General features: G+C 42.2%; 1 protein-coding gene across 2 annotated transcripts in view; it reads left to right on the top strand.

The window, feature by feature from the left end:
- The window catches only part of svep1 (sushi, von Willebrand factor type A, EGF and pentraxin domain containing 1), a 109,147-nt gene that overhangs the window by 27,782 nt on the left and 66,201 nt on the right, over positions 1-15,164 (top strand). For both annotated transcript variants that reach the window (XM_085349514.1, XM_085349513.1), the window contains exons 2-3: positions 9,569-9,824; positions 11,207-11,383. In XM_085349514.1, coding sequence (XP_085205640.1) covers positions 9,569-9,824; positions 11,207-11,383 — 433 coding nt within the window. The remainder of the gene's footprint in view (positions 1-9,568; positions 9,825-11,206; positions 11,384-15,164) is intronic.

Raw genomic sequence — 15,164 nt, 5'->3', positions numbered from 1 at the left:
CATATCCCACACAATACTTCATGATTAAGTCAAAAAATGTGATCACATTTTGCCTCCTAGTCATCGCCATCAATGCCTCCCTGAGCTGCTGAAGGTTCCTTCCTGTTAAAAGGGTGTTTTTCTTTCCCAATGTCACCAAGTGCATGCTCAAAAGTAGTCGTTTGAATTTAGTGTCTTCATCTTAAAATATAAAGCACCTTGAGGCGACTATTGCTTTGTTGCTGCTTTTTTTCCAGTGTAACATAGTGTCGTAATGTATTTAAAAAAGACTTTGTGGAAATACATCAGCACTTCTTTTTCTCCCAGTTGCTCAGAGCAGCCTGTCACTGTGTGCGTGTGTGTTTGTTCTCAAATGAGAACATGGGATGAGTAATTTAGAGAGAAGATGCAATTTCTATGCTGCATTGGACAAAAACAATTTAATTTCAGTTTAACTTTCAGAAAAGATCACTCATCAATCATTATGCCTTAAGTGGAGGTTCTCAAAACCACAAAGAGTGTTTTTGACGTTACATGAGGATTGCATAGATGATTGTTAACCTGTCAGGGGTGTAGTTGGCAAAAAAATTTAGGACTAGAAAACTATTCATAGAAGAGGAGAGCCATTACAGGAAATTGCTCCCAATTTGGCAACCAGTGACATACTTACCAGTACCTAATAATTTAAAAGTCTTCACCAAAGTCTGCCTATGTGAGAGGATTTTTAAACAAACTCAGTTTGACTAAGAAGTACAGCGCCATCCGAAGTGTTGGCCAAGAGAGAGTGTGGACAGTTAGTTAATTGCCAGACACAGTAGGCTGGACAGCTGTGTGTGTTAGCTTGATGGCTTCTGTCACAACACCATTCATCAAACTCAACAACTCAACCAGGAACAACAAGAGAGAGAGAGAGGGAGAGACACAGAGAGAAGGAGAGAAGCTATTTCAACAATGTGATGTCAAGGCGAAAGGCTATCTTGGCTGGCAAATGAGAAGCTTTTTCAATTATCTGACAACTAGCCTCAGTGTTGCTCTTTCAGAAAAGGCTCAGCGAGGCAGTGATTGTGATCCAATCACACACCCCAGAGAAACAGTTTGCTCCTCATAATAGTCTTTGTGTTGTCAAAATAAATCATTAATCTTGTTATTTGGACTTTTGGAGATTTCTTGTAACCTCTCTTGGGAGAAATGGGTAGCAAAAGAATAAATCAGTGAAGACAAATTATCCTGTCTAGTTTAACAATAACAGGAAAACTACCAGAAATGCAGAAGATAAAATATGTGTTAGAAATAGTTTGGATCTGGAAAAGGATGGGACATCCTGCACATGCTTCACTATTACAACTAATTTTCTGATCATCATAACAAAAGAAAGAAAATAGAATATTACTGCTTCAAGCTGGTGTTAGGAAGCATTTGTATTCAGTTCCTGTGCTGTTTTACAGGTGACATACGAACACAGACTGTGCAGTGTTGTTTATTTCTGCTGTCATTTCTACAGTGTGATAGGATTCCTTCATTGTATGGCTTTCAATTTGTTTACTTTTGTATACTTTACATACCTCTAAATTTGTCTTGAACAACCCCTCATTTTCTTGTATTTTGCTTCCAAGGAGCCACACTTTCTTCTAAATTTGAAAAGTTGTTTTGAACAATAGGTTTTTTTAAGGTTTTTTGAAAGCCTTTCAAAGTTTTTCTTTGGACATTGGCTGCTTTTTCACAAGCAGAGCCCCATTAAGTTATAGTAAAAAGGGAACTGTAGAAGAAAGCGAAGCATATAGCAGCATAAGGGATGACTCAGTGTTACCTGTTACCAGGTTTTCCTATGAGCTCTTTCTAAAACTGAAAATTTTAAGCCTTACAAACTTGAATTTTAAAAGTAGAGTCAAAGCTCCCAAAGATCCAGCTCCCAAACTAGGAGCTGGATCCTTTGGAGAGAGGCGTGGCAGCTCAAGGCTCTGCCTCCCATTCTACTTTTAAATAGACAAAACATTAAAAAATAATACAAAAATAAATAGCTATGTTAACATTAAACTGTGAATATATCAGTGCAGACTATCTCACAAAGCAGAACATACATTTTTGATCTGCATATCACAGGAAACATTTTTCACATTTTATCTAGAAAGTTCTGATAGCCTGTCGTCATAATTCAGTGAAGAGCATGAACCCTTTAAAAACCTTCTACTTGAACTACTTTAACCCAAAGTACAGCTTTTTTTTAAACAGCACTTCAGAGGAAAGATATTTTTGGAAGCCTTTAGCTTTCCTTCACTCCACAGCCACAAGTTTCTAATGCTCCACAGAGCATTAGAAACTTGATTTAGCACGTGATAATAACCTCACACTGGCAACAAAATGAAATTAGATTTATGAGGCAGATTGCTCTGAGGCAACTTTCAGGTCTCTGCAAGTCATTTAACAGACAAGTTGAAAGGTAGAAAATCCATCTAAAAACTTTATTTAAGAACTTTTAGAAATGTTGAGTGTAAATATACTTGATTTGCAATTCATGCTGTGGGCCAAATATCCTTTTCGATGGGCATGAGCAGCTGGTTGGCGCGTGTGGAAACCAATCTGATGAAAATGAGTTCTGTGGAATAAAGTCACTGAAACAGAGATGATGGGGCATGAAACAATGTGTGAGAGGCTTGGAAAAATGACTTCAAATCTGTTGGAGCTACAAGAGATCCAAAAAAGTGTGCTCTCAAGTGAAAACATTTCAGGAGTCATTTGCCTCAAAAATGAGACCCAACCACAGGTAGGAGTTAAGACATTTACTTTAAGTAAATCTGCTATGGTTTTGTATTTCTGTGAAGCTTTTTTGCTAACAGAAACAACACTGCTAAAGAATCAGTGATTCAACCAAGAAAAAAAAATCAAATAAGTAAGTGAGTAAGTGACCTAGTTTTTCTGAAATATCCAAAGTATGTGTCCCTGAAATGTTGCTCAATAACACCAACATTGAGTCTGGTGTCTGTGATTGTCCCTAAATGTGTGCATGTTGTCCTGTTGGGCTCCTACAGAAATGTTGTTGTTATTCTTACCACCAAAGCCAAGAGCAGATAGCCTGTCAAAATAAGCCCTCCAACTTCCGACCGACGGGGAGACAGCTTTCCGAACGGATGCAGTTGGGTTGCTTGTTTTTGTCCTCTGTGGAATGCCTGCAAATAAAGTTTTTGTTTCTGGAACGTGGATCTCAGAGAAGTAAAAAACTGTGGCGGATTATAACAACAGCTTTCACTATTCAACTTTATCAGCCGGTATATTTGAGTGAGCACATACTCAAGTGCACATTTCCAAGCGGTGCCCGCTGCTGCCAATGCAGAAAGAATCATTAACCAGCTTTACTCAGAACCAGGTGGGTTCAGGCTCTGATCAAAGTTATGGGATGGGGCTGATGGGATGACAGCAGCATGGTGGTGGTACAGAGGTCCTCATTTGAATTCAGGATAGCTGCCATGCATTTATAAAGCTTTGATTAACAGCTGTGGTACCTTGGCACTGTCGTTAGCCCCTCAAGGTGTGGAAATGTTTTGTAGTCACTTCTGCCAAATGCAATGAGGTGCCTGCTTTTGAAGTTCTAATCATACAAGCATCTGCTCAGGTTTTATTTCCTCTGCAGGTTTCCATCTTTGAAAATGAGTGTGTTTAAACTGCACTGCACTAGCATCCCATTCATATCATTGTGACACCCTAAATCATACTCTGCTTTATCAATCATACCATATATCCATCCAATCATTTATCTATCCATTGTCTGCCGCTTATCCCACCTCCTCCAGCTCTTCTCGGGACGGCATTGAGATGGTACCAAGGCATAATCTCTCCAGCACACCTTGGGTTTGCTGCAGGTCCTACACCTGGTAGGAAATGCATGAAACGCCTCATCTAGCACACACCCAGGAGGCTTCCTGGTCAGATGCCTGAAGCACCTTGGTTGCCTTCAGTATGGAGGAGTAGCAGCTCTGTGAGTCCCTCCTGACTAATGTCTGGCCATCTTATCCAATCTCAAAGGGAGAAGCACCCTACAAGATAAACATCATTCTGCTTTCAGTAGAACTTTTAGGTAGCCAGTAAGACCACAGATCGAGCAAGAAAGTTTAAAGAAGATTGGACCTTCACAAACTGATTCTGATGAAATCAGACATTCAATCCCCAAATGCAAGTCTGTAACTGAAGACTGCCTACTGATGTACCTTTACTATGTCTTACTCATCATTTTTTCTTTTAATTGGTTGATTCTAATTAAATATGACTATCCAAATGCAGGAAAAAATGCAGAGAAAATGGAGGGGAAGGTGTAAAAGATATTACAAGAAACTGGACACAGATACATGACCCCTGATAAATTCTGCAGTATCCTCGACGCGTGCAGCAGAGCAACGAATACAGTTTCTAGAAAACAGGTCCTGCTGGATGGTATTTCTGCATGTACAGTGTGTCTAAGAGACAATACATTTTTCCTGTACATTAAAAAAAAAAAATCATCAACTCCACATATGGGCTGCTCGTCTCACTCTTCTTTCTTGCCAGAGTTTGAGGCGTTGCTGGAGAGGAGATGGATTCATTGCTCTTACAACTAATCCCTCGAGGCCTGCTGGTCCCTTCACTATCACAGATGCTTTGACAGATAACACTGGCCCCAAACCAGATACTGAAGTGTATCTGGTTTGGGTGTATCAGCTGTCCCACTGCTGCCTGCTTATTATCTCCTCTCTGGAGCTACGCCGGCCACCATTGAAGGCTCTGCCAGAGTGTAATTGAATAAATGCACAGGGTGTACAACACAGAGAAACCTCTAGCTGACATATAGCTGTCCAGAGTTCCTCCGAACAGCCCTTGAAGCATGAGACGATTGCTCCAGTAAATTATGTGATACTATAAATCCCCATCCAGTGCGTTTGACTGTGCTTATTTACGATGTGCCGTCATGGTGTAGGGTCAGAGTTGCAGCCCCGGGTGGTTTGCCCCTTTTTTTCACGGCTAATCAATGTTAAGTTCAAGTTTAAGTTTACTGAAATAAAATCACATTTTTAATAGAGCTGGTGGAATTTTTTTTTATATTTAGATTCAGCACAGTTAAGAGTGTAAGCACAATGATGTCATCTCGTTGTTTTATGTAGGTTATTACATGGATTAAGAAAGAACAACATTTTAAAAACTTTAAGCACGACTTGGATTTGGCCGGACTTTTACAGCTTGCTGGCTAAGTCTCAAACACATGTTACTCTTTGAAGCTTAAATTCTACTTTTTTCATCTTTCTTTCTCTCTCCCCTCGGTTATTAGAGAATGACTGCTTTATTATTATATTTTTTTCCCGTGCTCTATCAAGGGAAATTAATTTTTCTGAGCAAAAACAGCTGCAGTCTATATCTATTACGACTATATTATCAAGCAGAACTGCATTTTATACCTGTGCACACAAAAACCTGCTTTATTTAGCAGCTGTTGATTAGTAGCACATGCATTTGTTCCTATTCATGAAATACCATTGTGCATCATTACCTGCTGCCCTCTCTGCTTTATGCCTTGAATGATAAGATGCATGCTGAGAGTAACTATAAAGGGCAGTGCCTTCCCACACTCGGGCTCCTGCGGTCGCCTTTATGTTAATACCCTGACCTAAACTATGTGGAGGGTATTATTAGTGGGTATGCATGCATATGCTCCATTTGGTGGCATCTCCACAGTCACTAACACCAGCCACTGACTCAAAGCGAAAGCAGAAACCCCACTGTAGTTTTAGCAGACAGCTAATAAAAGACATTAAAAAAGAAATACAGCTAACAGTGCTCACTAATCCACACCAGCTTCTTCATTTGTTTTGACATGAAGAGTCTTGAAATGTTAACATTTGGATTCACACAACACCCTGCTAACACCTGGTAGGAGCCCGGGGGGGGGGGTGACGGGCTTGCCAGTGTGCACTGACAGCTGGGAGTGGGCGTAGCCGGCCTCTCCGGACTGAGAACCAGAGCGAGCAGCTGGATTTTTGAGAATCAGAGAACGTAACCTCTCTCTCTCTCATCTATTCTCTCTCCATCTTCCTTTTCTTCCCCTTTAGCTCCACGGGCTCTGTAATTACTCTGCTCCTGCCAGAGCTGCTTGAAGTTGAGCCAATTAGACAATAAAGAGCAGAACTTACTCTCCTGCTCCTCGGCGGTCACACCCTTGCGTGTCTCGTCTCTCTTCACCTCTCGTATTTTACAATCTGTCATGTTTAGATATCATGTGCTGTTTGGATTCGGGATACAGAAGAATATCCTCTTAACACGCTTTTCTTTGTTTCCTTTCCATCTTCGTCTTCGTTAAAAAATTCTTTATGATATGCCCTTTTTGCCTTTGCATAAGTGCGTAAGTGTGTAAGTGGATATCTGTCCTTCTGACTTCATCTTGGCTCGTTGTGCTTCTTTTATTCGTTGGTTCTTCTCTACCTTGTTGTTCCGACTGCTTTTTCTTTTTATCCAACCTCCACTTACAACATAACAAGACACTTTGAGCTTGGCCTCCACAGCAAAGTGTTGGATTTTTGTTCTGTGCTCTCGAGAAAATAAAGATATGTTTCTCTAACTTTAATGTCCTGTCTAATTGCATGTGCTGGATTGTAAACGGTGGCTAAAGTTAGTTTGTAAACTGGAGCTGGTGTCTGGGGCGGACACAGCAACTCGGTCTGTGTTGCCCACTGTTCCCTGGTGGTTTTAGACCACTGGCAAGCAGCTGCATAGTCTGTAGGAGAAATAATTACAATTGTAGACTTTCTCCTTCTTTTTTTTTTGGTCCCTTCTCCCCATCCTGCTCTCATTGCCTGTCCTGCTGATGTAGGGTTTTTAGGAACCTTGGTATTGAGGGCTGTTGTTAGTGGTCTTGTGTGACGTTCTTCGTTATTCAATTTAGTCACGTGACAAGAGCTGCAGCTATATTGGTCGCATGCTGACATGCACAGCAATGAGTGGGACGTGTGTATTTGAATGGTGAACATGTACAGTAACAGCATGACTCTATTAAGTCCGGCTCAAGTTTGTCTCACTTGTCAACTTAAACTTCTCGGACTATAAGTGTGACATCTTGGGAAATTTACTTTCTTGGAGAGAGTTAGATGAGAACTCTGATACTGCTCTCACGTCTTCTGGTAGGTTAGTTTACCATTAAGACAAGATCTCAATGGTGACTACTCTGTTGGCTCTATCTAGAGGCAAAAAAGTATCTTATTACCACCTCTAGCGTTCATTTACATTGATAAAAGCAGTGTCATATGGGAGCTATGTTTCAGACTATTGCTACAGCTATTGCTACTACAGCTCTCTAATTCCAAAAAGTTGATTCTGTTCATCTGGACGTAGCGCTTTTAGTGGAAGAAACGTTCCGTCACTCATCCAAGTGACTTCTCCAGTCTCAGCTGACAGCTCTCACATTTTTGAGGGTCTACAGCATAATGCCAAAACACCTCTGACGGCCTAAGTTCAAACCGAGCATCATAATGTGTCTGGAGAATGGAAAATATCCAGTGAGAAGCAGTTCCCTGGGAGAAAATGCCTTGTTGATGTCAGATATTAGAGGAGAATGGCTAGACTTGTCAAGAAGCGCTGTGTGGCAGGCAGGAGTTGGACCCAAAATGCAGGCTCTCAGATAAAAGGTTTAAACTCAAAAAACTCAGCTTTATTTGCTAGCAGGGGAAAAGCATACAAAACAAAACTACACTGGGAAATCTAAGCTCATAAGCAAACACAGGGAGAGAGTAACACACAGCAATGAGAGACAATGAGAAACACAGGGCTTAAATACACTGGGGAATAACGAGGGAATGAGACACAGAAGGAGAGCACAGCTGGGGGAAATCAGAACTGACGAGACAAGGAAGCAAAGCAGGATACACTCACATGAGACACAGACCTTCAAAGTAAAACAGGAAGTATAACACTGAGATGCGGACTAGACACGGTGGAGACAGAGACACTAAGAAACACAGAGACATAAACCATAAGGCATAGAACTGAAAGAACCAAGAGGCTAGAGATGATAAATAATACACAGAGGGAAATACTAGGCACAGAATACAAGAGACTAGACTTAAGGGAGTAACTAAAGACCAACAATGAGAATATAATTTACAATACAAAGTGACAAAAAGCACAGGAAACTCAAAACACTTCAGTCAAAAACCCAGGACCCTGACAAGACTGCTTCGAGCTGATAGAAAGGCAAAGGTAACTTAAATAACTATTTGTTAGAGCCAAGTTATGCATAATCTCTGAACACACAACATGTCAAACCTTAAAGCCCACCCCAGTGCCACTCCTGTCAGGTCGGAACAGAAAACAGAAAACGACTTGCAAAGGTTCATTAAAACTGGACAGAAAAACACCGAACGGGCTTCTTGAACATGGCAGTGAGTTCACTGTCGTCCAGTTACCAGATCTCAGTTCAACAGAGCATCTTTGGGCTTTGGTGGAAGGGGAGATTTGCATCATGGATGTTCAGCAGACAAATCTGCAGCAACTGTGTGATTAGCATAACATTAGCACAGTGAAGCTGAAGGATGAACGCTAACTTTTTTCCACTCGATAAAAGTTAACGTGAGGGTTTCTGGTGGATAGGGACAAATGCAATTGCATAGCAGGATGCTATACACGGACCAAACTTCAGTCAGGAGAACAACTGAGATAATCCATCCATAATACGAGGTTAGTCATTCATATACTGCAACAACATGGGAATAGAGCAGCTGCGAGAGAATTCGGCATTAATGAATCAATGGTAGGGAAGTAGAGGAAGCGCAGTTTTTGGCTTTCCTCATATTCCAAAAGTGCTTCGTCTCTTTACTATTACTGTTGCCCGGCATAATTTGCAGATGATGTTGTTTGCAGCCGCTGCAGTGGTTTTGACCAAAACAGGCACAGCTTGATGATGACACCATCAACATGCGCTATCGCGGTAGAGCGGTATAGTAAAAATCTCTACCATTGGCCATATACCGTTTATACCGCCCACCCCTATGTGTGATGCTGTTAAAATGGACCAAAATCTCTGAATGGACCAAAATCTTGCAGCAGTCTCGAGGCAAATAAAAAAGGGGGTCCAACCCCATACTAGTAAGGTGTACCTAATAAAGTATCTGTGCATGTCTGCTTGGACATCGGAGCTCTGTAGGTGATCTATGTTGATTTGCAACGCCATCGTTGTGGTCTTGTGGCTTCCGGCTTGTTGATGCGTGATCAGTTTGGGATTGTGGTAATTAGCAGGGCGGATCAACACAATAAACTTTTTATTATGTTCCTTGAATCATTTCTAAACAATTTGCAGGATGCGTTGTCCATCTGGGAGGGCCCGCTGTCAGTGAATGACACTGACGTGGCTGTTTGTGTCAAATTAACATCCACATGAATGCCAGGACCAAATGCGTCCCAGTGGAGCACTAGATTTTACTGGCTTGTCAGTTAATGTTTTAGCTGATCAGTGTAACGCCCTTATGTGTGCACTTTTGTTCTTTTGGACTTTTACTGAGCAGCTTTACTGATTCTTTAAAAAGAATATTGAGCCAAGTTCAACTTTATTTATTCATGTGATCTATGTCTTTTTCTCCAACAGCAAATCCTTCGTCACTCCCGCAGTAATGCCACCAAGGTGATTTTCCTCATCACTGACGGCTACTCTAACGGTGGAGACCCTCGGCCTGTGGCGGCGGCTCTGAGAGAACGCGGCGTTGAGATCTTCACTTTGGGCATCTGGCAGGGTAACATCAGGGAGCTACACGACATGGCCTCTCAGCCCAAAGACCAGCACTGCTACCTGGTGCACAACTTCGCCGAGTTTGAGGCCCTGGCTCGTCGAGCTCTGCACGAAGGTAAGGAGTGACAGAGAAAGGTTCCAGATTTCCAGTGATTATTAAAAGAAACATCTGCGATCTCATGTCAAAGCTAAACATGTAACAAATCTCCCCTCTTTTCCACTTAACCCGTTTGGTTTTCCAGGGGTGAGTTACATCATGCTTGATGTTATTCTTAATAATAAAAGTTCAGGCTACGCCAGCTTCTTTGAAGCCTGAGCGCATCCAATGTCACCATTTGACCCGTAGCAATATTTCTGTACTAGTGCTTTCACCCCGTTAAGTTTCTGTGCTTCTTTCAAAGTAAGTGGATAATATTTTACATTAAATCTGACAACATGCATTTCACATGATAACTTCTGTTTTGTGCTGCCAGCAGCCATTAGCCCTCACTTCTAAGCAGATTAGACGCAGCAACGCTCTTTTTCCCACACTTGAAGGGAAATTCCCCACTGTTCAGTGAAAATAGGGATCCAGTCACGGTTTTAAAACTTAAAATCTCACCATAAAATATCACAGACGAGTGCAGAGCGAGCTGTAAATCACGCACATGCTTACGCGGGCTCTGAGCGACCACGTCCGCATACACAGTGGCTGAAATTCCAGATGAGGCTGCAGTAGTAGAAGCGCTGGTGAGACGGGATAAGGCTACGAGAATGAAAGCCAACCCACACCGTACTATCAGCTCAGCCTCCGGTCTGTCTCTCACCCTCTGTCTTGAAGTCTGGCCCCTCTGCCAACAGCAGTCTCAAAGCACAAAGACAGGTTTCACATGGCCCTGTGGCTCTGTCAGCCATCCAGCAGTTGCAATAAAAACAAAACAAATAAGGCGGCAGGTTAATTTCTAGAAGTAAAATTAAATTTGACATTTAGCCTTGGTCACACCATCAAAGACAGTTTTCCCCCCTTGGCTCAGGCAGTAATGCCACAGCTCCCATTTCATTTTGGGCTTTCCTTTGCGAGCTCTAGTGGAGTTTATGCAAGAAAGATGATTTGGCAGGCTTTAAAAGTCGGTTGTACCTTTGTGGTTCACAAGTGGTGCCTGTTTTGATTTATTCTGTCTGCATTTCTGTGGTTAAGATGTCTGTTTGTCTCTGTCTGACAGATGTGTTGTAGCGCACACAAGAACAAAAAAATAAAGCAAAGCTTTGTTTCATCTTGCAGTTGTTGAAGACCGTGTTTTTCTTTACGACTTCATACAAAAATAAAGTTGCTGAAGGTTAAATGGTGCCAGAAGACTCCCCATTTTTCACATATTTTGGTCGTCTGCACCAATCGCTCCGTCAGACTTCCTTAATGATGGTGTTTTACCCAGCATTTAACTCGACACTTGAAAATGTCTTATTCTCAGGCGGTGTAATTGAAACCTGTGCTTCTCTGCGCTTGCTTGCTTCCCTCAGACCTCCCTACGGGCAGCTACATCCAGGAGGATCTGTCACGCTGCGCTTCTTTGTGTGAAGCGGGCAAGGATTGTTGCGACCTGATGGCCAGCTGCAAGTGCGGCACACACACCGGGCAGTACGACTGCATATGTGAGAAGGGATACTACGGCAAGGGTCTGCAGCACGAGTGCACAGGTAGGGCAGATTATATCTGTTTAATATTGGCTGTGATGATCTATGAATTTTCTGTAAGGCCCGAGTCACTAATGCTGACTGATCCTTCTTAAAAATGTCACATGTAGCAGATGTGAGATAAACTGCTTGTGACCTACGCAGCTGGGTTTTTACGCAGAGCAATTTGTGCACAGATTATGTTGTTCACATTGTGAAAGAACACCTCATGTGTTATGTTAACACCTAAGATCAAAGTTCAAAGCTTTTCGCTAGTAAAACAAATCCTCCCTGCTTTCGAAATTGACACGTGGAGCTCCTTTTTGGTTTCTTACCCCCACCACATTACGATCGCAGCCTCAGGTTGCTCCTGAGCTCACCGGGGGTGGATGTTAAATAAGCAGCCTGTCTACTTAACGCAGTGTAAGCTTTCCGCAAGACAGATCGCTATCACCAAACCTAGTTTATGTGATATAGCGGTGGAGAACTGTTAGTGATGTTTCTGTGTTCTCAGGACCCCAATTATCCTTCACTCACCTTTGACTCCTACACTCCCAGAAGGGGAGTCCTGCTCCCACCTTCACTTTCCACCTTTAATCACACCTCGTCCAAGGTTTTCTTTACTCTCTACATGCACCAGATACGCTGCTGTCTTTTTAAAATGAACTGCCTTTTTTCTGTGACTCTTAGTGCTCCAACTTCCACGTATGTTTTGTGATTGTCCATTTGAGGACAAAAAAGAATCTGTTTCATCCGTTGCCAGAGTGCTCTGCCTTTTACCCTCAAGTTTCTTACTACTAGTTAGTAGAAAGTCGGGCCTCTGGGATCTATTATTTGTCTTTTTAGATGACAGCATCGGTGAAAGTTGCTCTAATGTATTTGTGTGATGTAGACATAAACATGTCCAGGCATATATTAATGAGGTGCACATACATTGATTTATCTCTTGGGCTGTGATCCATAAAATCCATAAGCTACATGTTTCATTAAAAGCTGTAATAATGTAAGAACTGTTTGTGTCGAAGACCAGCTGCAGACGGGTTAAAGTGCACAGCTGAAGTGGTGATGTTGGAGAGCTTTCTCTTTTTGTCTTTTGTTCTTCTGAACACAAACATTTACCTTTCCTATCACCTTTCCTGGAATTTCTTAGAGTCGAATTTCCAATCTCTGAGTATGTTTTTTTTGACGTAATATGATTTAATCCACCCCATGTTGTGTTAATCTCCAAAGAACAGAAAACAAAGGAAGCATGTTTAATATTCCTCTTTTGGGTTTTCACACTATAGTCAAAGAATCCTAAACATGGGAGTAAAGATGGTTGTAGTGTGAAAAGAAAGCATTATTTTGGACAAATGGAACTAATTTTTTTCTGCAGATTCTGGAGATTGTTAATATTAAAGTTAACTTAAAATGTCTAAATAAAGATGGACAAAGAGTGGAAAGACTCGTGTTTGGAAGGACTGTTTGAGGACAATCTGGGACTCAATCAACTTTTCTGCTGACTTAACTTCTGGGGAAAGGGCAGATTTTTTAGGCTTCCAGTAAACGCAACAGATATCCAGTTAGCTGATATCATTAGTCCAGTTCAAAACTTCACGTTTGTTGCTCTGGTCATTGTTTACATTCTCTTTTTTCTCTTTTTTTTTCCACATGGACTTTTTGCTCAACCGTGATTGGTAAACAGAAGTTGGATTATAGGTCAAAACCACAAAGTCTTGCTTACAGATTCTGCGTATTGTGTGTAGATCTTTGTTAAGATAAGAGACTCTTACGATCAGAAACATTTGAAATCATCTCTCGGATTAGATTATGAAATTCAAGATATCAGAGAGATTCATGTCTAACAGTTCCCAGACATAAATAATAAATACATCCTTGCTGAACAGAAATGTTGAGGCAGCAGTTCTGCATGTGTTAAATCAGCTTGGAACAAGCCCGACTGCAGAATTGATAAAAACTTTGTGGCAGTTCATTAATTTTCGGCCTAACGCGCTGCAGACAATCATGTTAAAACACTGGCCAGCGGCTTGTGTAATGACACATTAATTTGTCTTCCATATGTCCGTCTCTGCTCTGTTAAATCTCCAGTTACACTGTGTAGTGTTACATGCTGTCATTGCATGAGGTTAGGGGTTGATACATAATTATTATTTTTTGTTACCAAACGTGCAATCATCAGATTCACAGGGGGCCTGTCGGACTGTAATTGTTGGAGAGCGGCTAGAAGACGCAGTGGTTTTGTTAAAGCTCTGTCACTGAGGCAGCTCACCCCGCTTGTGAGGAAGACAGGTGGGAGGGATTGAGAAGAAAATCGACCCTGAGTGCACTGCCTAGAGGTAACAATAACAGAAATCTGGATAACAATCACGTCCAATAATGGGAAACGACGGGCGGTAATCCCCCGTCGCGCTCGCCCTCTGGGTCTCTTCACCCACATGTTTTCAATCCAGCGTTTGATAACACGCAGGGAAGGAGGAATGAGAGAAATTTCAGTAACAGAGAAGTTTAAATAATTCAGAACGTCAGAAAGAGAACGTGAGAGCAGGGAGTAAGTAGGAATTCCAAAGTAAAGGGCATCGGGGTCATCGTGCCAAAACACACGCCTCCCTAATTCTCATCAGATGTTGTCGAGACTAGAGCCCCCCCACTCTGCTTATTAATGCTTTTTAATGCTTTAATTAATAGCAGGGAGCCGACTTTAGAGTTGGCTCAGCCGGCGCGAGGAAGGAAGGACACAGCGAGGCGCTGAAACCGCAACTCGGGACCGCTTCCTCCGTCTGTCTCCGACCCGCTTGTGTAATGCACTCTCATGGAGGAGGAGGCGTGAGTTAATGTGTCGTGGACGCTTGATTGTCTGTGAGCTGACGTGTACCCGCAGAAGCATGTGTCACTGCACGCCGAGGCACATTAGCGGTGTGAGCTTCGGTTTTTGTTAACTGGTGCGAAAGAGGCTCGTATGTTTTTGAACCCTGCATTTATTGGAGGTTTTATATTTTCTAATTTCTTACAAGGCTTCTTTGGTGTAGCGGCGGCTCCAGCACCAATTAAGTTTGCCGTATGTAACATGTGAGGAAACTTGACAAGCTCCTGCTGTTCTTAGAAAAATCCAGCATTTTTTTCTTTAATACTCTGTTGCTTTAACCTTAATGGTTTTGGCTGAACTGTTGGTGTTGTGTGAATTGTGGGTACATTGTGTGCGTCAGCCGTGCCAGGTCTCTTGAGTGGCAGTGTATACACTGCAGCACCGCTGCTGGAGCTGGATGCCAGGCTTGGTTTTGTTGTCTGCATCACGAGTTTGCAAACATTTTTATGCTTTTTCAGACTCTGTTTTCTCACATTAACATTAACAGTCTTTGACACATCTGAAAAGAATATGGCCGTGCTCGGTCCTGTCAGTGGGTTGTTATTATCATTGGCTGACGGGCTCTATTGGAAACGCTATCCAAATCCCTCCAGCGCACAGCAGTGTTGTTTATGAAGCTGTCGACAGCCAAGTGAAACAGCCTCTTCCACAAAACATGACTGGAATCTCATCAGATAGAAACAGATGATGGAGCCAGTTCCTGCATAGTTTGGTTTATTCCGACAGGCCAAATAGGACATTGTTGTCTCTCTGCTCAAATACCAATCCAAACGCTTCAGGGACAGTATCACCGAGGATCACCAGAGGAATGGGGAAGCGGATAAATGTAGTAAGGGGCTGAGACGAGTCCAGAGGGGGTAACATGTTTTCCTCCTGTCACACATTCTGGCTTATCAGACTCTTCTGTAGCCTGAGAGAATGACAGGAGCTCTGGACTGTGTT

This window comes from Diplotaxodon limnothrissa, linkage group LG3 (assembly GCF_057381915.1).
Source record: "Diplotaxodon limnothrissa isolate DT_005_m linkage group LG3, D_limnothrissa_male_GT1.1, whole genome shotgun sequence".
Taxonomy (NCBI): Eukaryota; Metazoa; Chordata; class Actinopteri; order Cichliformes; family Cichlidae; genus Diplotaxodon; species Diplotaxodon limnothrissa.
The sequence above is the reverse complement of the archived record's forward strand: the minus strand, read 5'-3'. Positions and strand labels throughout refer to the sequence as shown.